Source organism: Arvicola amphibius, chromosome 14 (assembly GCF_903992535.2).
Source record: "Arvicola amphibius chromosome 14, mArvAmp1.2, whole genome shotgun sequence".
Classification (NCBI taxonomy): Eukaryota; Metazoa; Chordata; class Mammalia; order Rodentia; family Cricetidae; genus Arvicola; species Arvicola amphibius.
This window is the reverse complement of record NC_052060.1, coordinates 7,077,370-7,102,671: the sequence shown is the minus strand read 5'-3', so window position 1 is coordinate 7,102,671 and position 25,302 is coordinate 7,077,370. Positions and strand designations below refer to the sequence as shown.

The following is a 25,302-nucleotide window of genomic DNA, read 5'->3' as shown; positions in this document are numbered from 1 at the left end:
CCGCCTTTTCTCATGGTGACAGTAATTGTTTCCCCAGTCACCCGTCGCCCCTCCTGCCCAGGCCTCTCTGCTAGGGGTCAGTGTCCTCTTCAGTGACAAAGAACGCCCTAGATCTGGGCTCCCCGGGGAGGGAGGTGGCTGGGTCTGGTAGTTAGAATGCTGTCTCTCCCTGGTGCTGTGACAACCCCTCCCCCCGCTGTGCACACAAATGGGCTTTATACGGCAAACAAAACTGCACCCCCACCCCGGCTACACAGGCACGTGGACCTAAGCCTCACCAAGGGAAGGGGGGTGGCGACAGGCCACCAGAGAAAGACAGCACGGAAGACTAAATTCTCCTCGCCCCACTTCTGATCTCCGCAATCCAGATTTTAAACTTTGACTTTCCAGTCCCCACCTGCGTCCTGAGCCCCAACTTCTGTTCTTCTGTGTCCCAAGTATGAATCCTTTCTGGTTGGAAACAGGTTCCCACCAGCTGTCCCACACCACCCAGGGGTATGCGCCTCAGGCAGGCGAATGAGTGAGAACACAGTGTCCCGGGGGAGGAGAGGTGAGAAATCCCCCTTCTCTGCCCGAGAGTTCCTGGGGACAACCCCATCCAGCCGCATTGCAAATAGCCAAGGAAGAGCTCACTTCAGCTGGGTTCCTGAGCCAAGGCCAGGACGCTGGGCTCCGCAGGACCATCCTGCTCGCCTAATCCGCTATTTAAGGAGCTGCTCGCCTGCAGCCCGGGCGCCACCCCCCTCCTCACGTACACCGGTTCAGAGCCACCTTAAAAGCGGGAGGCAACTGTGAAGTTGCTGGCCAGTAAGTGGTGTGGAGACTCCGGAGGACATACAGAGAGAGAGAGTGAGAGAAACAGAGAGAGAGAGAGAGAGAGAGAGAGGAGAGAGAGAGAGAGAGAGAGAGAGAGAGAGATGAGAGAGAGAGAGAGAGAGAGGGAGAGAGGAGAGAGAGAGGGAGAGAAGAGAGAGAGAGAGAGAATTAATTTATCCTGGGATCCAGAAGTTCGTTCTCACCTGAGGAAAGTCAAATCCCTGGAAGCCCGCAGAGACAAGAGGAAAAGATACGGACGCCAGAAACTCCTCTCTATCTCCCTCACCACCTAAATCTCCTTGCTCCCAAATTCCTGGTCCCCTGAGTACCCTTGTGGAGATAATATGTTGTTCTTCGCTCTCCTGTTAAAGGTGACTTGGATCCTGGCTGCAGAAGGGGGTAGGTACGACTGTGCTAATGTCCACGCCATGTGTACTTAAGTGGGGGAGGAGAGGTGTAAAGGGACACTTGGGGGCTGGGGACAAAAGGCACGACGGTTGGGGAGCGTAGTGTAAGAGTGTGGGGGAGATCCCGCCCATTCTTTTCCTCTCCTCTCTAGCCCAGCTATTACTGCTATTGCTGTGGCAGCGAGAACTAGCTGGGGCCAGTGTGTGAATGCTCACACGTGTGGGAACCTCTCTCTCCGTGCCAGGCAGCTACAGCTAGCTCTGAAGCTCTTTCCCTACTGCCCCAGTCTCAGGCAGCCCTCCTGCCCTCTTTGTTCGTGCACTCTGGTTAGGGAGAGCAGGGCTGGGAACACACAACACACACCCACACCACACACACACACACACCACACATACACACCACACGGGTGTGTCTGATTCCCCGCTGATCAGATGATAATTCCCCACCACCTGCCAAGGTGCACAGACGAAACCTAATCCATTGTCAATTTCCTAAAATCAACACAATGATCGAGTTAGTCACTAGCCCCTAACCAGTGTACTTTCAGGAGTGGGAGAGAGAGGGAAAGACTGGAAACAGTGGTTCCTGAAGTCCAGGGCTGCCTCGGGGATTCCCACACCTTTTTTTGTTGATGTTGTTGCTTGTTTGTTTTGTTTTTGAGACAAGGTTCATGCAAGGCCAGACGCGTCTCCAACTCACTAGACAGATCTGAGTTTAGTCTTGCTTCTTCCTCAGTCTACAGCGCTATGCCTGGCCGCTACACCCGGCTTTTGCGCTTCCCATGCCTCATTCGGTATCCAGCCATAGTAGGTGAGGGACTAAGGTTTGTTGGAAGAACTAAGCGGGGAGGAAGTATCTAGAAAGCAAGAGGAGGCAGGAAGCAGATGAGACCAAGGGAATGAAAAACGGAGAGAGCTAAAAATCCCTTCTGAGAAGAAACGGGAAAAAGAAACAGGTATTAGAATCCGCCCAGAGCCTTTAACAGGAAGAGCAGGGCACCTTCACTAAACCAAGAACTCCAGCCTGTGGTAGTATCCCACAGAGATAAACAATGAGAGATTGCCTCCAACCCCACTTGCGTTGGGGGTGGGTATTTTTGTTTTGTGTTGTTTTCAAGACAGGGTTTCTCTGTGTCAGACCTGACTGTCCTGGAACTCACTCGTTAGACCAGGCTGGCCTGGAATTCCCAGAGATCCCCGTCTCTGCTTCCAAGTGCTAGGATTAAGGCGTGCATGCACCTTGAGCTATTTTGCAGAGGCCCTTGAGCTGAGGAGTGGGCCAGCTGGACAGACCAAGGGTGAAGGCCAAAGCATCTTACGGTCTGGGCTGTTAAAAGAGTAATAGAAACGTGGGCATTGTACCATATGCTTGTGATCTGAGCACTCAGGAGGCTGCGGCAGAGTTGCCACAAGTTTGAGGTCAGCCTGAACAACATAATGAATACTGGGCCAGTATGGACCACATAGCAAAACCTTGCCTCAAACAAACAAGATAAATAAAGAACTAATAAAGAATAAAAAGGAATTAGGATTTTTTTCTGGTTTCTAGATTTAAGTAGTACAAGCCAATCTACCAATTAGACTCCCTTTCCGCCTCAAAGCAGGTTTAGCCATGGGGGGGTAGTTAGATCCATAGACCCCCCCCCAGGCTTCTTGGCTAAAGGCAGGACGGCATGGAGCCTGACATGTGACCAGCCTGGCAGCTCTCCTCTCTACACACCAATGCTTCACTTTCTTCCTGTCCTTGCCAGCCTGACTGCTTTGCCCCACCCACCACCCTAACCTAGACTAGAGCCTACCCTGACTCCTGCGCCTCTCTGTGCCATCTGAGAGTGCAGGAGCTGAGGGGCACAGCTGTGAGAAACTCTCCTGCAGAGCCAGTCAGACCAGAAAGGAAGAATTAGAATTTTTCATCGAAGTTCTGGCCTTTGCACATGCAGTGGTGCATCCAGGCAAAGGACTGATAGCCCTCCTCTCGTCAGCAACGCCGGGGCACGTTTTTCCCTCGGTCCTCTTTTGTTCTCTATCCTTCCGAGCCCTCTGCCCACACCCTTACCCTACTCCACCCCGATCTTCTAAGAGTTACACTAACTTGGCTCCAGCTGGAGAAAGCTAAGGGTTGGGCCCGCCTGCACATTTGGATCCAGGTTAATTTAGTCTCCCGGCTTTATCTCTTTTCATGCCTCCTCCCTCTCTACTCATTAACCACGGGCACAGCCTGGCTAGTTATTTTAAACAGGACCCCCCGACCTTTCACCAAGGTGTTCAGTTTCATGACTTCACTTGGGAACTGCTGGAGTTGGGGTGGAGGGAAGCAGCTGAAGAGGAGGAGCGCTGGAGGAGAGGAGAGTGGAGGCCAGGACACTGTTCCAGGCTACGCTGGCCACAGCCCAGATCCCTCTCTTACAGGTCACCACTGGACGTATGAAGGTGAGAGAGAGCAGAACTCCCGGCCGCCTGGCACTCCTTTCGCCCTGGGACACCCCCCTCACCTGACACGAAGACTCCTGGGGAGGAAGAGCTTTCCTTGAGCTTCACATGCTAGCCCCTCTTCTGCACTGCACACACAGACACACGCCCTGGCTTTATACATGTGGTTGCTAGACCCTGCACTAAGCATTAAATATATATATATATATATATATATATCCATATCCCATGTCTGCTGATTCAGCAGAAAAGCCCACGGGTCCTCCGCAAATCTGTGTGGAAATGAAGCAGCCGAAATGAAGAGGTGGGTGGGGAGAGGCACGATGCACTCAGTGCCGTTCTTCTGGCTCTTCCTCCCCAACACTCCTACCCCCAGACAGAGCCTGAGGTCAGGAGGAAGAGGCTGGCAGGATACTGTGACACTAGGGACAGAGGAACTCAATCCCTTTGAACTTCTGATTACTGACCTAGCTGGAGTCAAAGCAAGGTCCTTGTGAGATTAAGGAGGTGAATGACAGAAAGGATATCTGAACCCCAAGACTACTTGATAGGGAGCCCCCAGAGATACTTCATCTGTTTAGGGTCAGTGGTCCCCCAGATTCTGCTTCACCGGGTGTTCGGGCTTTTTGTTCTATTTCCCCTCATTTCAGCTTCATTGTTCTCCAACTACAGGTGAGTGAAGGCTAACCCACGCGGGTGCACACCCACACGCATGCACGCACGCACGCACTAATTAGGGGGAGCTGGAGAATCACCCTGATTCTGGGGCAGCGAGGGGCGCTGCAGTCTAGAGGGCAGTGGGGCACTTCCACCTCACCCTGCCCACCCAACTGGGTGGCGAGGAAGTGGATTTCTGCTTCCACTGTAATGTGTATGGGGGGTGGGGGGTTTACTAAAGGGAGGTTGGGGCTGTGGGGCTGGACATGGACCCAATGGTAACCTACCCCCTCCCCCAGGCCAACATGGTCAGGACCACTGGCCAACCTCTACCCCTGAGTGTGGAGGCGATGCCCAGTCCCCCATCAACATTCAGACAGACAGTGTGATATTTGACCCTGATCTGCCTGTGTACAGCCCCATGATAGACCAGCCTGGTTTGAGCCTTTGGAGCTACACAATAATGGCCATACAGGTTAAAAGTCTCTGCTCCAAGTAACTGCAGGTTCCAGTTCAGAACTTTAAAAGAGTCAGAGGAAAACAAACTACTAACACACAAGATCTCAGAGTACTCCATTAATAAATGTGGACAAATGAGATTCAGAGCCAGGCAATGGTTGCTGCAGGCCTCTAATCCCAGCATTGGGAGGGTAAGGCAGAGGCAGACGGATCTCTCTGAGTTCAAGGCCAGCCTGATCTACCTAGCGAGTTCCAGGACAGCCAAGGCTACATAGAGAAACCCTGTCTCAAACCGAGATTCGTGCTCTTGCAGCTAAGGTGGGATTGAATGTCTATGGTCAAGTTCAATGTGTAGGTTAGTGTCATAGCACTGAGAGGCCACTGTGGTAGACAAGCCGGCAGCCTATGAGAGGAGCCAGGCCATTCTGGAAGGGAGAAAGAAGAGGAGAAGCCAAGTTGTCCCACGGTGGTGGCCAGTCAGGGTGGGAACGGCCCCCCCTTTCCCCCACCCAACCCTACCTCTTTCCTCACAGTGCAGCTCTCCCTGCCCTCTACCCTGCACCTGGGCGGACTGCCCCGGAAATACACAGCAGCCCAGCTTCACCTGCACTGGGGTCAGAGAGGATCCCAAGAGGGCTCTGAGCACCAGATCAACAGCGAAGCCCCGGTGCAGAGGTACAGGCTAGGACACAGGATGTGGTTTGATCTTAGAGAACGGATGGATGTGAACCCTTGAAAAGTGGATCTGAAGGGACAAGGCAAAGCTTTGGGGGCAGAGACTCAGACTGGGGATTGAGGTGGTGACCAAAGTCAAAGCCCTGGAAAGCATGAAGACAGGTGAGGTCACTCATTCCCGCCTCCCTTCCACAGCTCCACGTGGTCCATATGACTCGGAGTCCTATGGCAGTCTGAGTGAGGCTGCTCAGAAGCCTCAGGGCCTGGTGTCCTAGGATCTTAATTGAGGTCAGTAACCCCTAACCCCCTCTCAGCTCTCTGCTCACATCCCTCAGGCTCTGCTCTGTTGCTGCCTCTTACTCCAAAACACGCGCTTCTGCCGCACCTCTAGCGTACACTCCTCCACAGGTGGGCGAGATCTGAGCACCCCGGCTTATGGTCACATCTGAGTTACATCTGCACGAAATAAGGCATAAAGGTGAGCCCGAAACCCCTAGTAAGTAGAATTTAACTGCAGCCGGGCGCTGGTAGGTACACCTTCAATCCCAGCACTCCAGATGGCAGAGGTGGGCATATCTCTGTGCGTTCAAGGCCAGCCTGGTCTACAGGACAGCCAGGACTGTTTCACAGAGGAAACCTTGTCAGGCAGTGGTAGCACATGCTTTTAAATCCCAGCACTCAGGAGGCAGAGAGGCAGGCAGCTCTCTGTGAGTTCGAGGACAACCTGGTCTATGAGAGCTTGTTTTTAGGGTAGATAGGACTGCTTACACAGAGAAACCCTGTCTCAAAACAAAAAACAAAACAATTCAACTGCGGAGGAGAAGAAACTTTGAAAACCTGATCTAAGAGGCTTCGGGAGGAGCAGGGAGTTGTTGCACTCTGCCCAGAGGACCCCTGTGCAGGAAGGCTGACACTTGCTCTGCCCTCCATAGATGAGGATACCTCAGTGCCTCCCTTCAATGTGAGAGAGCTGTTCCCCCAGCAGCTGGAGCAGTTCTTCCGGTACAACGGCTCACTCACGACCCCACCCTGTTACCAGAGTGTGCTCTGGACAGTCTTCCACAGAAGGGCCCAGATTTCAATGGGACAGGTGAGTGTGGAGAAGCTAAGAGCGGCCTTAATTCAGACCCTTGCCCAGGCCCCCAGAGTGACTTCTACTCCTGCTCCTCAGTTAGAAAAGCTTCAGGGAACGCTGTTCTCTACGGAAGAGGAGCCATCTGCGCCCCTCACACAGAACTACAGAGTCCCCCAGCCTCTAACCAGCGGACCATCTTGGCTTCCTTCGTCAAGGTGGACTGGCAGGGCTCAGAAGAGATGGGAAAGTGAGGAACTCAAGAGGCAAGGAATAGTCAAGCCCTGGGCAGGATAAGGCTAAGGGTGGATTCCCAATTCCTTAGACTGGGAACACTCCCATGGATGCCCAAGAGGTCGTTTTTCCAGGTGTGGAAGCAGGGGCTCCCAAACAGGAAGATGTTCTGAAACTCCTCTAACCCCAAGTTTTCTTCCTCCACAGTGGGACCATGTATACCACAGGTAAGATGGCCCTGTACGGAACCCGTGAAGGGGGTGTGGGTTCCTGTCAGCACCTGTTAGACTGGACTAACAACTTTGTGTCCCCCCAGGAGAGATGCTGGGTCTATGGTGTGGGAATCTTGGCTGGATGTCTTGCCTTCTGCTGGCTGTTTATTTCATGCTCAAAAATTAGGTAGATCTACTTTCTATCTCTGAAGAGTAGTTTATTTTCTATTAAAGAGTATTCTCAGAGGGCTGGGCCGTGGTGTGCACACCATTAATCCCAAGCATTTCGGAGGCAGAGGCAGGCCAATCTCTCTGAGTTTGAAGCCAGCCTGTTCTAACAGAATGAGTTTCAGGAAAGCCTGAAATACTCAGAGAAAACCCCGTCTCGAAAAAACAAACCAAGAAAAAAACGCAAACAAACAAAAAATGCATTCTCAGCCAGGCATGGGGTATACACCTTTAATCCCAACACTTGGGAGGCAGAAAGCAGAACTCTGAGTTCAAGGCCAGCCTGGTCTACATAGAGTGAGGGATCCAAGACAGCCAGAGCTACATAGAGGACACCCCCCTCAAAAAATTCTCTGGGGATGCAGCTCAGCTGGTGGAGTGCTTGCCTAGCATGCAGAGTCCCTGGGTTTGATCCCTAGCACCACATAACCTGGCATGCTGGCACCATACTGTAATACCAAAATGCAGGAGGTGGAGGGAAGGAGAAAGTTTAAGGTCATATCAGATACTTATTGAGTTTTTTTTAAAAAGTGTTTCCTGTCCTACTCTAACTTCACTTAGGACACTAGCCACTTAATGAACCACTGCTTCACTTCCAGGAAGAGAAGAAGAGGCTAGGAAACAGGAAGAGTGTGGCCTTCACCTCGGCACGGGCAACCACAGAGGCATAAACCCCATCTCCAAGCCATGGACACCCTCCCCTCATACCCATCAGGGTATCTAAGGGGGTGCGGGGGCTGGACTAGAACGTAGCAGGCAGACACATGTCTTCTCGATACCAACTCTGCACAACGTGCGCCAGAGAAGCAAGGACCCCAGGGCTTCAAGGAAGAGTGGAGTCTCTGGCCTTCCAAAGGCACGTAGGTCAGGGAGATCCCTGCTTTAACGGGCAGTATAAGAAGCTGAGGGTGTGCGCTGATGTCCCTCACCTCAACCTTCATGGCCCCTCCCCTAGACACACCTAAATTACTCGTCTAGGAAAAGCTGCTGATGGAGTTTAGTTTAGTTATTTTTTTGCTCAATATATGTTGAAAAACCTCAAGTTTCTGACCTTACTTCTGGTTGTCTTTTGTGCCTTTCAAGGGTGGGAGAGTTCCTCTGTCCTCTGGGTGGCTGAGACAGACATAGAGAAAAAGAAAACTGGGGGATTAACTCCTTGTATCCTATTCCTGGACACGGGGCGATCTACTTGTGGAAAAGTCCACTCAGTTCCAACCGATGCCCTCTGACGTTCACACCCAAGCTGACAACAGTGAACCCTGGTTGTCAGGCTAGGTAGGAGATGGCGAAAGCCACAAGGGCTGGAAATCTCAAGCCATTATCCCCTCTCTTAAAAGCCAAGTTCCCCATAATTATAAAGTCCTTTTTATTAGTCAAAATCACCAATCACCTTGATAAAAGGATGGGACATCCCACCTCAGCAGAAAATGGTTACAGTGGTAGAAACCCTCCCAGCCCTCCCACAGCCCAGTTAAAAACTAAAAAATGTCTGCCCGCTTGGCCTGCGTGCCACGGTAGTCTGACTCCTCCAGGGGCACTGCCATGGAGTAGGCCAGCCCCACAGTACCCTCCACTTCACCTTGGGGAGAGGAGGGGTGCTGATGGTCACGGACGTTAAAACATGAGTTCCAGTGGTACCAGTTCCCAAACATGCACTTCCTTCCTTTTCCCCAGGGCCTGGGACCAAGGGGAAAATGGGATAGAAATGAGCCATGATCAGCAGTTTCAGGAGCAAAAATACAGCCCAAGGAGGTTAGGAGGCTCCCAATAGACCTCCTCACTCCCCCGACTTTAAAAAAAAAAAAAAAAAAAGGCATTTCTGGGGTCTTTATCATACCAAAAATGGTTCTTTTCAGACCTGAGAAAAAGACCAAGATGTCCAGTCTGGGCAGTAGATACTGGAGACCTGAACTCATCTCCCTTGAGCCTCTAGTAACTTCATCACCAGGGCCACAGTAACCTAGGTCCCTTTTCTTGGCAACCTGCACTGTCCAGAACTGGAGAGGAGAAATACAGGACGAGGAGATCGGGCGAGGGTACCCCAGGCCCTAGGGGTCCCCCCCCCATGTTCCCTCAGTCCTCGGGTGGGATGCGCAGGGCCAGAATACACCATCACCCGACTGTCCTCCTGCCGTCGGCCTGCAGAGGGGCAAGCGGGGTGAGTCATGGGCAGGGTGAGGTGAGAGCAGAGCACTGACCACATGGGGAGACCTGGAAAGGGGCTCCCCCAGGTGGTGGGGAGTAATGCAGATCCACAACCCACTAGTCCCTAACGGGCTGCACCCAGGCTGCTCGAGAAAGCTTAGAGACTACAGGTCACAAATGGACAACGCCAAACCCGGAAGGTAGCGGGACACCTCAGCGCGGAGACGGAGGATGTGGGCAATGGACCCGGGCTGGGGCTGGTTCAGTCATGGGCAGTGGACAGGCAGATGGGAGCTGTCAGGCGATCAGTCCAGGTAGTCAGTCCTTACACGAAAGGCTGCGCTGGATACTTCGGAGGAGCCCCCAGCTGTGTGATGAACGCCAGAGGCCCCATGGAAACAGTGACTGCGTAGATGGGCAGCAGGCTGGCCTCATACCAGGGGTTCAGGAATGTCTGAGAACGAGGATAGAAAAGAGATTATGATTCTCCCCGCACCGAACCCCAACATTCATTTTGTGCCTCTGACCGAACCTCCCCCAGACATTCCTGTAGCTAAGGGAGCTTTTGATTTCAGATTCCTCAACGGTTTCAGCTCCTCCTAGTCAACCTCAGGTCATCTGCATGGTCTGACTAAGCATGTCAGACTCCTCCCCAGAGCAGGTGGCCTAACTGATGCTGAGGTGACAGGACTTAGAGGCTCACCTTTCTGCCTCCGCCCAAGGTAAGTTAACCAAGTGAAGTGAGAACACATAACCCAGCCCACTCACACTGAATGCTTCTCCCTGACTCAGGCCCCCTAGCTCCAACTCACAGTCCTGATGTCAGCAGGTGACTCCGACTACCAGGCCCACAGCCCCAGTTACCGGTCTCCTTCCTCTAACAGGCATCAAAGAATACAACTCCCCAAAGGTATGGAGCAGGATAATGGCTGCTGTCAGAAAGGCTGCAAGGAGGGAGATGGGGAGGAGAGCGTCCCTGACCTTCTCCCAGCCTCATGAGATGCTGAGCCAGAGGAGGCCTCCCCAGGGAAGGTCAGATCGGGGCTGGGGATGGACCGGGGCATAAAGGTGAGGTTAGAAGCGAGCCTTACCTGAAGTCAGGAAGTATAATAGGGCGGAGTCGCATGGATCCCAACCCACACCTGGCCCAAGGGCATCGGCCAAAATATTGATAACAGAGAAGCCACCACTGATGATACCGAAGGGACAGACCAGAAACTGGGGGAGGGGAGGGCGCTCATCAACGTCCAAGGCTACCACAGCGCTATTGCCAGCACCTCTCCCGTGCCCAGTGAGAACCACCATACCTACTCTCCCTCAGACTCCACACTGCCTCTCCTTGGATGTCAAGGATGAAGAGAAAACACTTAGCACATACCTGAAGGGGAGGAGGGGGTGTTCAACTCCCTCCTCTGGTCCCTCTCCCCTTGGCTCACCATAAGCCATCTGACGGATGGAGATGGGTGATCTTCGTCCTCACTCAGTGATGCTAAGCCCTCATCTGCTTCCTGGGATAAGAGAGAGGAATATAAGAGAGGGCAGGATGTTCTTTTCCCTCCAAGACCCTCCCTTGAATGCCCCTTATTCCAACACACCACCCAAGGGCTGGCCCCTTTCCCACAATGCACACCACGTCCCCTCTCCCGTCCAGACCACCCCAGTCCTTACTTAAGGAGCTTGTAGTAGGCAAAGCGGAAAACACTTCCTGTAGAAGGACAGAAACAGCAGCACCAAAAATGAGGAGCCATACTGGAGCCGGGCATCTGATCGGTCTGTCACATGGACCAAGATTGAACCAGACCACAGAGGCCAAGAGCCGGGAGACCAGCCAGAAAAAGGCTCTGAGGAAACACAAGGACAATGAGAGGTAAGTAGAGGGGCAGCCAAGAAAATCAAGGAGGGAACCGGCCAAGGCTGCAGCATGAAAGTGGAAGTTAGACTTCCGGATGGTCAGGGAGAAAGGGACCAGGTAGGATAAGTGTCAGGAGAAAGGGACCAGGTAGGATAAGTGTCTCCACCAACAGAATCATCTGTAGGAATCTGCAAGCAGCAGAAGGGGAAGAAAATCTGGTTAGAGTCATCAGTGAGATGAGAGTCAAAGTGTACGCGGCACGGGCGGACGGGCAGGGTATCCATTCCTGGGTCCTGGCTGGCCCGAGGTCAGCACAGCCCCCTCACTACTCTCGGCCTTGGGCCTTCTCTGGCGCTGCCGGGACGACTACAGGAGGAATCTGTGAAATCCCTAGAAGGCGGAAAGTCGACTGCGGAAAAATCTCCTGGATCACGATTGACCCTGTCCAACCTTTTCCTACTTCTGTCCCCCAACTCAGGCTCCCATGCTCGCCCCAGTTCCTCCAGCTCTTTCCCGCATCATTTTCTCTACGCTTGGCCCCGTCTCCACCACTCGCTACTCACCCCGCGACCAGGATGAATAACCGAAGCGGATCTCCAGCCACAGTGATCAGGAAAAGGGCGAAAAGCTGGCCGAACGCGACGAAGGTACACCCGAAAAACACAGCAGCCCCCATGCCTGGGCAGCTGGGGGCGGGAGGGAGCCCCGGCTAAGGGAGGCGATAAGGGAGCAGCGCGGCCGGGGGGGAGTCCCGCGTGGGGCGGCGACGCAACCCCACGAGGGGCGCGGTTGCAATGTCACCCCCGGACCCCGGGAGGAAGGGGAAGGGGGGGGCACCGAAACCCCCGGACGAAGGTCCGCCCGACCTCGTCTACGGAAGCCGATACTCGAAGAGGGAACAACCCCCTGGTCGCTTGCCCCATGGCCACCCTCCCATCTAATCCCCACCCCCGGAAGGCCAATGAATACTTATGGGGAGGAACTGCAGAGGCGGGGTCGTGGCAGCACGGCCTTCTGGGAGTTGTAGTCTGCCTATCCTCTGAGCCCTCCACTTGGTGCTGGGAGTGGCTCCAGAAGAGTGGGTCGGGACTGGGCCCAATCAGAGCAAGGATCCTGGGTTCGCTTGTGCCTGCTTCTTTTCATTACTCTGTGGAGAATGGTTAATAACAATCATACCTATTTCTAGAAGAGCTTTGGCGGGGAAGATCCTGTTTGAATCTAGAGACAAATATAAAAAAAGAGCCCAGGATAGGGGATTGTAAGAAGATAGGGATGGGCATTGTTCTTATTTGAATTAGAGGAAATGACCCAGAGAAGCACACTAAGAGATCAAAGTTGGTCTTAGAAATTGGAGCTCTTTGGGCAGCCTCGTATGGGAATTATATGGTATAATCTGTTTCAAATGAAGATTTCACCTGTATTCTGTGACGACAGAGTCAGAGAAGCAAGAGGAGCCAGGAGAGAAATATTTAAAAAAAAACATGTTTAGAAAGAATTCAGGAGTCAAAAAGCACCGTGAACAGAGACGGAGGGGAAATGACAGCCGACAGCCCCCACCCCCCACCCTGAGCCGCTTAGTTCCCTTGATGTCACACTTCCTCTATTTATATTCTGAAAAATAAACTTGAGTGGTATCTTTTCCTCAAGCTGGGGGGGGTGGGGGTGATACTAGAAAGAATCATCATTTGTATGAGGACAGATTTTGTCCTTAGGAGGATGCATGAGCAAAAGAATCCTACGACAAGATCAGATCTGGAAAATTGTTTTTGAGAATGTAATCAAAGCAACAGCAAACTACAGAAGTTGTTTGAAGAAAACCAGGCTTCCTGGAAGTGATTTTTTTATTTAATACATGTATGCCACTCATACGGAGGATGTTTTACACTTCTTTTTTTTTTTCCATAAATTCCAGAAAGAAACTGAGAAACATGTTTTTGTTAAAAGACACCAGGCACATCTTGTCACATAGTTAAGAGGATGGGAACATCCTGGCCAGTGTGCCCTGCTTCTGAGTTCAGCAGTCTGAGTTAGGGGGAAATACGGACAAGATAACCCTTCTTTCTCTCTGCAAACTGTCAATGGAACATTGCCTGGCTGTAGAGAGCAGCCTGGAAAACTTGTCTTGTGAGTGGTGATTCCACAGACACTTGTACAGTGCTCCAGGGACTCAGAGTGCTCCAGGGACTCAAGGAGCTCCAGGGACTCAGAGTGCTCCAGGGACTCACAGAGCTCCAGGGACTCTCAGAGCTCCAGGGACTCACAGTGCTCCAGGGACTCAGAGTGCTCCAGGGACTCACAGAGCTCCAGGGGACTCACCGTGCTCCAGGGACTCACTGTGCTCCAGGGACTCAGAGTGCTCCAGGGACTCACAGAGCTCCAGGGACTCACAGAGCTCCAGGGACTCACTGTGCTCCAGGGACTCAGAGTGCTCCAGGGACTCACAGAGCTCCAGGGACTCACAGAGCTCCAGGGACTCAGAGTGCTCCAGGGACTCACAGAGTTCCAGGGACTCACCGTTCTCCAGGGACTCAGAGTGCTCCAGGGACTCACCGTGCTCCAGGACTCACAGAGTTCCAGGGACTCACAGAGCTCCAGGGACTCACCGTGCTCCAGGGACTCAGAGTACTCCAGGGACTCACAGAGTTCCAGGGACTCACCGTGCTCCAGGGACTCACTATGCTCCAGGGACTCACAGAGTTCCAGGGACTCAGAGTGTTCCAGGGACTCACAGAGCTCCAGGGACTCGCGTGCTCCAGGGACTCACAATGCTCCAGGGACTCACAGAGTTCCAGGGACTCACAGTGCTCCAGGGACTCAGAGTGTTCCAGGGACTCACAGAGCTCCAGGGACTCACCGTGCTCCAGGGACTCACTTTAGAGGGCTGAGCAAGTATTTGTTATGTATGTGGAGTTTGTTTGGGTGGAAGTCACTTTGTAGACCAGGCTGGCCTTATCTACCAGCCCCCGCCACCTGAGCGCGAGATTAAAGATGTGCATCACCACACCCACTGTTTGTGAGATTTTAAAATATACTTTATTTTCTTTTTGCATTTGCTTTGTATCTTGTTTACAAAGTTTACAGATTTACGCCAAATGTAAGGAAAATAATGATTTATTTGGAAACGTTTTTGTAGTCATATGTCATCTTCTTCCTACTCTCTCTATATATTTTATTGTTGTTTGGTGTGTATGGTCTTTTGTTTGTTTGGTTTGGTTTGGGTTTCTTGAAACAGGATCTCTCTATGCAGCCCTGACTGTCCAGGAACTCACTCTGTAGATCAGGCTGGCCTCGAACTCACAGAGCTCTGCCTCCCAAATGCTGGTATCAAAGGGCCATGACACCACACCTGGCATTGTCCTTTTTTTTTTTTTTTTTTTTTTTTTGGTTTTTCGAGACAGGGTTTTCTCTGTAGCTTTGGAGCCTGTCCTGGAACTAGCTCTTGTAGACCAGGCTGGTCTCGAAACTCACAGAGATCTGCCTGCTTCTGCCTCCCGAGTGCTGGGATTAAAGGCGTGCGCCACCACCGCCCGGCCATTGTCTTGTTTTTAATTGTCTTGTCTGTGAAGTCTCAATTGCCTAACAGACTAATAGTTCATTGTGCCGAATAAATATGCTACTGCTTCTGAATTGAACTGAATGAAAATAGGAAATACAGGAGCAGACAGAATGATGAGGAAGGTTGCCTTGTGTCTGAAAGTGGGAGACAGGCATGGCGCCAAACGGAGGGGAGGATGGTGTTTGCTTCCTCTCTCTTCCATCCTGGGTCCAAAAAGTTGGGGGAAAGGGATGAAGTCAACACAAAATGGAGAGAAATAACTAGCCTTGGCTTTTTTATGCGTAGAGTATGCAACAGTACAGAAACTGCCAGCATGATCATTTCATGGTACGGTTAAGGTTTTTTAATTGGAAAGAGGAACAGCCAGAGGCATCTGGAAGAGCTCAGAGAAGAGAGAGAAAGTAGACTGGACATGAACAGGGCTCTCTGCAAGATGAGGGAGACTAGTGGGAGGTAGAGAATGGAGCAAGAATAATGAGAATAGCAAAAGCCAAACATAGTGAGAAGAGTTGAGTTATAAAAAGAACGAGCAGCTGTGGGAGTGGGGAGCCCATGAACTGGAGAGCGTATAGTGGAGAGGAGGTGAGAAAGGCTAGGATGTTAGTATGGACTCTGAGATGTGTAACAGGTACTTCTGATACTGAGGTACCATGGAGGCCAGCATAGGATTTGGTAAGCTGATAGGTGTCACCGGTAGCCATATGTCCCTTCTGCCAGATGGAAGGGAAATGACTCCATTTGTCAGATGGGAACTAGTTCCACGAGTTCCTGTGGAATGCTGGCTTTTATCTAACTTCCAGAAATACTCCAGGATTAGCTAGCTCACTTCTGGATATATGATCAGCCTTTTGGAGGCTGGAAATTGGAGTTTCCTTTGGACCTGACAGCTATGAGATTTTTATCAGCAGCAGTGCTAAGGAGATTTGGGAGTCCAAACAATGGTTCATAAACATCACTTCCATCCCCCGATAGCCAAGACAGAGAAGAGGCACGATTTACTTACTGTCTAGAAAACGTTCTGTGAGGAGAGATTACGAGTAAAGAGCAACTCCGCAAGGCAAAGGTGAGTTAAGGGCTGCAAGGCGGGTGGACACCTGTGAGCCTTGGGAAGGAGGGCAGAGTATAAATTTTGGTCCCAGCAGAGGGAGTCCCGAGTGGACCTAATCTAGAGCTAGGGACTCTGCAGGAGTAACAAGTTTGCATCAGTCTTAGAGGTTTGCCCCCTCAGTCCAGCAGCCATGTAACAGATCTACTGAGAAAGTAGGCGGGGATTCCTATCCCCTGGGAGAAGAATCACTGCTCCCTCCCAGCTTCACGGCAGGGGGGTGGAGAGGCGGGGTAAGTGTGGTGGGAAACAGAGCAATTTCCTCTTTACTTTCACAGCGATAGTGCAGAATCTAGAATGGATGTCCTCTTCTTAGCCGCCCTTGCTGTGCCACTTATCCTGGGTAAGTCCACTCCTGAGCCCGAGCCTGCCAGTCCTTTTCTTATAAACGGGATGAGAGAAGAGCTAGAAGGAGAAGGTAAGTGGGCATGTCAGCAGGGGTGATGGTGCTTTCTCCGGGGTTGGGGGCAGAGTAGAGACCTGGAAAGTGAATCAGAAAAAACAACAGAAAAGCAAAGCTAAGTCCTGTCAAAGAAGAGAAGGCTGGTAGCAGATGGAGCCCCAAAGAGAGTTCCTTCAGCAAGACTGAGCTCAGATTTCTGTTACGCTGAACAGAAGAGTGAGGAGAAGGACAGGAAGGAGGTGGGGGCTCGGAAGCCAGGGACTGAAACTAGTGAGGCCAGAGTAACTCCTTCCTACAAAGTAGAAGGAAGACAAAAAACAAACAAACAAACAAAAAACCCCACTTCTATTAGCAAAGACATAGGTATGGGAGCAAGCTTCATGACACATGCCCCAGCTCTGGGGAAAGGGGCAGAAATTTAAGGCCAACCTTGACTACACAGTGGGTTCCTGACTAGCCCCATACATGACCCCACCTCCCACCCAGCAAGGCCTGGTGGCGCATGCCTTTAGTCCCAGCACTCAGGCGGCAGAGGCAGGCAAATTTCTGAGTTTGGGGCCAGCCTTCTCTCCAAAACAAGTTCCAGAACAACCAGGGCTACACTCGAGAAACCCTGTCTCAAATAAATAAATAACCCCTATTTCAAAAAACAAAACCCAAGTTGGGTGTGGTTGCTCACTTCTTTCATTTCTGCCCTCTAGAGGCGGAGACAGGAGGTTCTCTGAGTTCGAGGCTGGTTGGGGATACACAGTGAACCCTGTCTTAAAAAAAAAGACATAAATCTGGATTGGCCTCTAGGATAGCAGAAAACTGCTGTCTTTAGGGACAGAGTCCCAGGAGTCGCTTGGCTCCTTCCCTTCTTTGTTCTCCAGTCTGCCAGGTGTGTCTCATTGTTTTCCTTTCCCGTGTCCTAGTTTGGGGTTGGGGGATGTGTTTTAGCAGAAGGCCCAGAATTCGGGATTCAATTATCAACACCACCATTTTTAGTTTGGGAAGGGAAGAGGAGCTATGATGGGTCATTTGGTTCAGCTGACTCATTTTAAGGAAAGGGATGTGAGGCCAGCCGTGGTGGTGCACGCCTTTAGTCCCAGCATTTAGGAAGCAGAGGCATAAGTAGGCAGATCTCTGTAATTTCAAACCTGAACTATACAATGAGTTTCAGGACAGCCAAGGCTATGTAGGGAGCCCTGTATGTAGGCTCAAAAAAAAAAAAAAAGTGTGGGGGGAGGGGAATAAACAGACTGTTCAAATGTCTGCTTAGTTAGCAGGGAAGCTAGAAGTAAACCCAAATCTAAAATCCTGAGATGTTAGTGGTTTTGTGAAAGATGTATAAGAAATTTGGGAGCATGTGGAATCTATACAATTTTCTGAATTTCTGGTCTCTGCCTTCCACTCACAAAGGGTTTATAGCTCCCGTGGGGTTTTAGCACATGTGAATGGATCTGCTTTCTGTCCTGGGAGTTCTGCACTGAAAGCAGACTGCTGGCCTCCCTCGCCTGGGCGGGTTTGGAGGTACAGAGGCAGGGAGAGGAGACCTCTGGAGAGGAGGCAGAAGGAAGGAGGAGAACAGGGAGATGTGGGATCAACTCCACGTGTGCTGTTGCTAAGGAGCTCCAAGAGCTTTTGACCTGTAGCTCTTGTCCCTGCAGGACAGGAATACGAGGACGAAGAAGAGCTGGACGAGGGTGAATACTATCAAGTGTCATATTATTATTACACAATTACTACCCCTAATTACGGTGCGTATATGAGAGGCTCTGACTCGGGGTGGGGTCGGAAGAGATTTGGGGAATACTTAATTCAAAGATTGCCCTTCACGTTGCAACAGAACAAGAGGATCAGAGAAAATTTTGGCTGTAAGCAAAACTTATCAGGATTCTTGCTATTTCTCAAGTTCATGATTTTTATTTTTAAATTAAGAATTATTATAGCTGGGCAGTGGTGGGGCATGCCTTTAATCCCAGCACTTGAGAAGTAGAAACAGGTGAATCTCTGTGAGTTCCAGGACAGGCTCCAAAGGTACAGAGAAACCTTGTCTCAAAAAACAAAACAAAACAAACAAAAAGATTTAGCCAGGCATGGTGATGCACCTTTAATCCCAGCACTTGGGAAGCAAAGGCAGATGGATCTCTGTGAGTTCTAGGCCAGCCTGGTCTACAGAGTGAGTTTCAGGATAGCTAAGGCTGTTAAACAGAGAAACTCTGTCTCAAAAAACAAAACAAAAATTTGGTTTTCATTATTAGTTTAAATTATGTATATTGGAGGGTGTGTGTGCTCATACATGAGTGAAGTTGCCATGGGGATCAGTGCTCTGAAATCCCACTGAAGCTGGAGTTGGAGAGACTGACAGCTGCTCAGGATGGTTTCTCAAAACTAGACTCAGGCCCTCTGAAAGAGAAATTTGTGTTCTTAACTGCTAAGCCATCTTGCAAGATCCAATTCATAAACTTTTTTTTTTTTTTTTTTTGAGACAGGGTTTTCTCTGAAGCTTTGGAGCCTGTCCTGGAACTAGCTCTTTTTTTTCTTTTCTTTTTTTATTTACTTTTATTTATTATGTATACAATATTCTGTCTGTGTGTATGTCTGCAGGCCAGAAGAGGGCACCAGACCTCATTACAGATGGTTGTGAGCCACCATGTGGTTGCTGGGAATTGAACTCAGAACCTTTGGAAGAGCAGGCAATGCTCTTAACCACTGAGCCATCTCTCCAGCCCCCTGGAGCTAGCTCTTGTAGACCAGGCTGGCCTCAAACTCACAGAGATCCACCTATCTTTGCCTCCCTAGTGCTAGGATTAAAGGCGTGCGCCACCACCACCCGGCTCATAAAGATTCTTTTTTTTTTTTTTTCTTTTTTTTGGTTTTTGAGACAGGGTTTTTCTGCAGCTTTTTTAGAGCCTGTCCTGGAACTAGCTCTTGTAGACCAGGCTGGCCTCGAACTCACAGAGATCCGCCTGCCTCTGCCTCCCAAGTGCTGGGATTAAAGGCGTGCGCCACCACCACCCGGCTCATAAAGATTCTTAACACTAAAAATAACTAGAAGTAGACAGTACCTACCCATCTTGTAACTTAGGAAAGGTGGAGTATTCTGAGCAGTTTCTTCCCCTTTTATTTCTGTTTTTTTTTTTCTTTCTCTTCTCCAGATGACTTTAGTGCAAACTTCACTGTCGATTACTCCATGTTTGAGTCGGAGGATAGGTTGGTGAGTGACTTCTCTGTCTAAGAGGGTCAGGAAAATAACAGTCAAACAGAAACTGGGGAGAGCTGATATGTAACTGGTTAGCAAGAGTGAACATCAGGGCTGGGTATGGTTGTCCACTCCTATAATCCCAGCACTTGGGAGGCAGAGGCAGGAGGATTGCCATGGGTTGAAAGTCAGCCTGGTCTATGTAGCAAGTTCCAGGCCAGCCAGGACTGTTTAATAAGACTGATTCAGCAAGAACAGAAAACAAGTAAGAAAAGAAAACCTGGTAGATAGAAACTAGGAAGTGGGTCCCACACAGCTGCTTAACTGTGGCTGGAAGGAAGCTAGAACCTAGTGGCTTACTAACACATGAAGGAGGGGCAGTCTAGGGACTTGTTGAATGGAATACATAGATAACCCATGCTGCCACTGGACCCAGACAATCCCTGACCTAAGTTTTGGTCTTGTGGGGTTGGGGTGAGATAGGAGGCTTGCTGGAAGGAAGAGAGCGTCTGTGGGGGATGTTAGACAGAAGGAAGAGATGATGACTGTTTCCCAACCCTACCGAGGTCAGAACGGGTTGGAGAAGGAGGTGACCACAGAGGCAGTGGAGACCACCATTAGTCTCCACACAGAACTCGCGGACCCTCAGAATCCCGTGACAACCAGACCAGTGACGACGGAGCCAGTGACTACAGAGCCAGTGAGTCAAATGGGGATTAAGGAGGAGGGCAGCGTGACTCTCTCACCCTGACAGACCCCAGGCCTATGACCTTGAACAAATAGAGGGGTGGGTTCTGGTGGAGGAGAAACCAATGGTTCCTACTTCCACGTAGGTGTTCCAACTTGGTTTCCCTGTGCTGTGCTGGAACACTGACTTGGGACTTGGGGAGGAAAGGTTTATTACAACTCCAGGTCACACACCCAGGGCAGGGAACTCAAGCCAGGAGCTGCAGCGTGGACTTCGGAGGCACACTGCTTACTGGCTTGCTTCCATGACTTGCTCAACTTGCTTCTTTTATACCATTGGCCCACAGTGGGCTGGCCCTTTCCATATCAATCATTAATCAGGAAAATTTCCCCCCAAAGACATTCCCACAATCCAATCTGATGGGGACAACTCCTCAGATGAGGTTCCATCTTCCCAGGCGACTCTGTTGTGTCAACTAACCAGCAAAACAGGTATCACACTTGGGTCACATCACCTATGTGGAGGCCGGGAGGACGACTTTGGGGAGTCAGTATGTCAGGATTGAGTGGCACGCTTTTACCTGCTGAGCCAGTCCAGATTTTGTTTTAGATACAACTTAAGACTAAGATAGCTTTTGCTTGTTAGGTGTTCTGAAAGGAAGAAAAAAAAAGAAGACTAGTTATTAGGAGAGAGAAAGCTGCCGAGGGAAGAGAAGCAGAGCGAATAGCTGGGCTTGGTGAGGAGGGTATGACAGAAGGAAAGTTTACAGAGCAGGACAGTATGAATCAAAACATATGGACAAGGGTTGGGCTGCAAAGGAAATTCAAGAATTAAGTTTTTGCCATGTGGGGTCAGGGACAGGAGTCTTCCTTGCAGGACAGGGGTGATGAGGAGAAAAGCTCTAAACAGGCCATTTGTAGGGGGGGGGGGCTACTGGATGGAAGCAAAACCAACCTGAGTGACATAGCAAGACCCTATGGGGGGGGGGGCGAAATGGCCAGGCATGGTGACACATGCTTTAATTCCAGCATTCAGAGCCAGAGGCAGGGGGATCTCTGTGAGCTCCAGGGCAGTTTGGTCTACAGAGCGAGTTTCCAGGGCAGAAGAGATAAATAATAGATTTTGTCTTAGAAAACTTTTTTTTCAAGACAGGGATTCCCTGTGTGACAGTCCTAGCTGTCCTGAAACTAGCTCTTATAGACCAGGCTGGCCTCGAACTCACAGGGATTCACCTGCCTCTGCCTCTGGAGTGCTCGGATTGAAGGCGTGCGCCTCCACTGCCCGGGTTAGAAAAACTCTTTCTGGCAGTGCCATGGTTCATAAATAAAGGCACTTGCTAAGAAGCATGAGGACCTGGGACAAGTTTGCTCCCTGAGACCTGCTTGGTAGGGTAGGAGAGATTCCAAGAGTTGTCCTTTGACCTCCACACATGTAACATCCCATGCCCTCCTACCTAAATAAATAAATGTAAAAAATTGCACAAGGCTAATCATATTTGTGTAGTAATATTATATACTTAAAGTTAGGGATAAATAGATGGTCTGAAGTGTCAGGCTGGACTTTGGGTTGATACACAATGAGGAGCCTGGTAAGCCCTCCAAGTAGGGTGAAGACAATGGAATCAAAATTTAGGAAAACTCTTCATCTGACTAAATGCAAGATGCATAGTGGAAAAGTTTATGCTGTCCAGAAACACCCGATAAAGGGCTGGCCTAGGGAAATGGCATGTAAGTTGAGAGCAGAAGAATAAAGTTAGAAGAAAATGCTTCTCTTCAGTCGTAATCTTATTTAAAAAAAAAAGCGGGGGGGGGGGAGTTAAAATAACTTGCAGACTTTAACGATGTTTGGGGAGGACCAGAGAGATGGCTCAGATGGTACAGATGTCTGCCACAGGATGATCTGAATTCAATCCCCAGGACCCGTGTGATGGAAGGAAAGGACAAACTTTACGTTGTCCTCTGACCTCTCCACATATGCACACATACACACACCAACACACACATGTACATATGAATAGAAATAGGATCTAATAAACATGTTTGGGGAAATGGTTGACCAAGATGGGAACTCTTGGAGGCCACTGTGGCTTAGGTTGGAAGTGGTAAGTTTGACAGTCCTGTGTGGGTGTTCTGAAGGCGGCTGAGCTAGATCAGGAGTAGAGACCTAAGGGCAAAGTTACAGTTGTGAAAACAGAAAGGCCAGTGACTCAGTCAGTGGAGGGAAGAGAAATCAACCAAGCAAAAGGAAGAGGCAGGCAGACAGCCAACCTTTTCTTCTTCTTTTGGATTATAGGGACTAGAAGAGAAAACTTGATATAATCAGTCAAAAGCTACCGAGAGCCCAAAACCTATCTCAAAACTAAGGAAGGCTCATGTACATGCTTTTAGTCTCCACATTCAGGAGGCAGAGGCAGGAAGAGCTCTCTGAGTTCGAGTCTAGCCTGTCCTACACAGTGAGTACTAGTAAAACTAGAGCGATTGTAGAGAGACCCTGTCTGAAAAAAACAAAACAATAAAAGAAAGAGGCCAGCAGGGAGAGAAGAGATTGGGGTGTAGCTCAGCGGTAGCACTCTGGTATGGCATTTGTAAAACTCTGGTTTTCATCCCTATGGGGGTATGTGTGATGATGAACATTATGAAATATAGACCCATCTGAAAAATATGAAATTAAAACAAAAAACAAACCAGAATACCAATGGCTATCAAGGCCAACACAAGGGACTGAAAACCAGCCTACAAGCAGTTGAATACAAATGAGAGGAAGCAGCAAGTACTGACAGCAAAGCCTGACACTAAATCCCCCACAGGTTTTTAAATGCACAGTAGGTTCTCTGTAGGTGGTAAGCCCCTCTTACACGCAGGACCGTAATAATGTCTCGTTTATAACCCCCAAAGCACCTACCACAGTGACTAGCACAAAGTCATGCACACAAAGATAAAACATCGAATGTCATTCAGAGTCATGGCCTCCTAAGTAGGAAGAACTCTTTACAGCGATGGGGAGGAGGGCTGAATCTCCTTTGAGATCAGAGGTAAGGAAAAAGAGGGTTAGTGTAAGCAGGTGGCTATCTCCTTGGAGGGGGAATGGGAATTGTTAGGAAGGGTGACAATGACCTCTTGTGTGTGGGGGGATGTTTTAGCAGATTCCAGATCAGAATGATGCCATGTCCAGTCTGCAGAGCTCTGTGTCCTGTCTTCTCTTATGGACCCTCCTTCAGGGGGGGCTGCACTTTATGTAGAAGGTAAGAGAGCAGCCGCAGGCTTTGGTGGGGTGCTATGAAGCAATTCTTACCAACCTGCTCAGTTCTCCTATGCTTAAGGAAAGAAGCAGGATCACATTTAGAAATATCTAATTATCTAATCTTAAAATTTGGAATGAGTTGAAACAAAGACTTGTGATGCCATTGGTTTATTCTGGTCTGGGAGGACTTTCAAGACCTCCTAGGAGAGAGGCAGGCTGAATGGAGAAGCCTTTTTCCAAGCTCTCAACAAGCCTGGAAAAATCAGGGCTGATTCTGCCCAGGTTTGAAGTTATGGCAGGTGCCAGAGGTCAAAATGGGTGTGTCCTACAACCCTGTAGAGCCAAGAGGCAAAGTTCACCAGGAGGAGCAAGGAGGCATGAAAGGGACTCATCTTTCTCAACAAAGAATGGAGAATCCATCTTAGAACATGAAATATGTGGGGTCTGCATAGAAATGGGAGCAAGGGGAGACTTCCTTGGCCTCATGTTCTTGTTTCTTGGATCTATTGCTTTCCTGTGTATGTATAGAGGAGGGATGTATACATGAGTGTGGAGCTTAGGAGGCCAGAGCCCCCAGAGTTCCAGGAATGGGAGTTTACTGGGGTTTGGGAACTGCCTGGCATTTGTGCTGGGAATTGAACTTAGTCAGCCAATTGTCAATAATGGGGGGGTGGTGGCGCAGGCTTTTAAACCCAGCACTCAAGAGGCAGAGGCGGGCAGATCTCTGAGAATCCGAAGCCAGCCTGGTTTACAGAGCAAGTTCCAGGACAGCCAAGGCTACACAGAAAAATCCTGTCTAGAAAAACAAAACAAAACAAAGTGTGTCCTCTTAAACATCAAGTCAGCCACCTGATTCTATATTCTATTTTTATTCCCCTCCCTCCAGGTGAGAGAAGGCTGCTATGACTCTTCGGACAAGAGTTTGGCAAGAAGTTGGTTGAAAAATAAAATAGTTTTGTCTACTTCTTAATGACTGTTCTAAAGTCAACACGTACACCAAAACTTGGGGGGGAGGCATGAAGGGCAGATTAGAAAGAGAATAAGAAACCAGTGTAGTGGTGCATGCCTAGAATTCAGGAGGCAGAGGCAGGCACATCTCCTGAGTTCAAAGCCAGCCTGGTCTGCAAAGAGAGTTCCTCCAGGGCAGCCAGGACTACATAGAGAAACCCTGTCTGGGGGGAGGGGACACAAAACAAAACAACAAACAAACAAAAAAAACCTTGAATTAGATGTCAGTTAATTAGAAGGAATCATACTCCGTAAATAAACCTAGTTTGGGGTAGAAAAGAGAATACTCACAGATAACAGGTTTATTCTGAGCCTGTAATTCTAATTTTTTTCTTCTAATCTTTCTTTTTTCTAACAGTCTCCCATGGCTCAGGCTGGTCTTGAACCCATCTCCTGCATCCAACCGCTACGATTACAGCAGGAATAAGACATCACACCCAGCTTAATTATATTTTATGATATGTCTTGAAACTTTGGGGAAACAGTGCTGAGGTTTAATTTAGAAACTTTTTCTTTTTCTAAAATAACCACATTGCTAAATATAAGTAAAGAGTATTCGAATATATTTAAAATAATCATGCATTCTCTAAACCCCGACTTATATTCCTGTTCAACTTTTTCTTTAGTAAGAATATGCATTTAAAAAAATATTTCAAGTCTCTGTCCTCCCGACCCTAGTCAGAACTAGGGTGCCCCCTCGCGATCCCTCTGTTGTCTTCAAATTACAGGGTCTTGTTCTTTATTGTTTGCTTTAACTCTGACTTGATAAAACGGATGTAAGCGTCTATGGGTGACTCTGGACCTGCTCTTTTCCTTCCTCAACGTCTTTCCAGTCTTCTCAAAGGAACAAATAAACTGGCGCCAGATAAAGCCATAACCTTGAGGATCAAGGACCTACTACTACTCTACTCTGTTCCCTGTGCTGAGAATC

The 25,302-nt window shown here is 49.7% G+C and overlaps 3 protein-coding genes across 9 annotated transcripts; 2 read left to right on the top strand and 1 right to left on the bottom strand.

Annotated features, from left to right (window-relative positions):
- The first annotated feature begins 246 nt into the window (after nucleotides 1-246).
- On the top strand, nucleotides 247-8,125 carry Ca14 (carbonic anhydrase 14). The gene is given in 12 exon segments (XM_038311688.1): nucleotides 247-1,215; nucleotides 3,633-3,653; nucleotides 4,610-4,747; nucleotides 4,750-4,785; nucleotides 5,303-5,460; nucleotides 5,654-5,710; nucleotides 6,292-6,534; nucleotides 6,616-6,697; nucleotides 6,700-6,742; nucleotides 6,958-6,977; nucleotides 7,067-7,149; nucleotides 7,790-8,125. Coding segments are annotated over 12 exon segments (1,008 nt in total). The 5' UTR covers nucleotides 247-1,160; the 3' UTR covers nucleotides 7,862-8,125.
- Nucleotides 8,126-8,539: 414 nt separating this feature from the next.
- On the bottom strand, nucleotides 8,540-12,065 carry Aph1a (aph-1 homolog A, gamma-secretase subunit). The gene is given in 16 exon segments (XM_038311295.1): nucleotides 8,540-9,290; nucleotides 9,292-9,329; nucleotides 9,665-9,704; nucleotides 9,706-9,789; nucleotides 10,144-10,244; nucleotides 10,247-10,279; nucleotides 10,427-10,538; nucleotides 10,540-10,553; nucleotides 10,772-10,807; nucleotides 10,810-10,843; nucleotide 10,900; nucleotides 11,004-11,035; nucleotides 11,038-11,078; nucleotides 11,081-11,126; nucleotides 11,128-11,176; nucleotides 11,751-12,065. Coding segments are annotated over 16 exon segments (801 nt in total). The 5' UTR covers nucleotides 11,864-12,065; the 3' UTR covers nucleotides 8,540-9,263.
- Nucleotides 12,066-12,238: 173 nt separating this feature from the next.
- On the top strand, nucleotides 12,239-25,158 carry C14H1orf54 (chromosome 14 C1orf54 homolog). Of its 7 annotated transcripts, none has more exons than XM_038312014.1 (8): nucleotides 12,239-12,346; nucleotides 15,716-15,806; nucleotides 16,127-16,266; nucleotides 17,901-17,990; nucleotides 19,392-19,450; nucleotides 20,007-20,135; nucleotides 23,263-23,364; nucleotides 24,250-24,333. In XM_038312014.1, the coding sequence occupies exons 3-7, from the start codon at nucleotides 16,146-16,148 to the stop codon at nucleotides 23,359-23,361; spliced, it is 498 nt and encodes a 165-aa protein (XP_038167942.1). In that variant the 5' UTR covers nucleotides 12,239-12,346; nucleotides 15,716-15,806; nucleotides 16,127-16,145; the 3' UTR covers nucleotides 23,362-23,364; nucleotides 24,250-24,333. The 7 variants fall into 7 exon arrangements, with proteins under 7 accessions (XP_038167942.1, XP_038167945.1, XP_038167944.1 ...); XM_038312017.1 differs by lacking the exon at nucleotides 12,239-12,346 and adding an exon at nucleotides 24,730-25,158 and having other exon boundaries at nucleotides 15,615-15,806; nucleotides 24,250-24,295; XM_038312016.1 differs by lacking the exons at nucleotides 12,239-12,346; nucleotides 24,250-24,333 and adding an exon at nucleotides 24,730-25,158 and having other exon boundaries at nucleotides 15,616-15,806.
- Nucleotides 25,159-25,302: the final 144 nt, after the last annotated feature.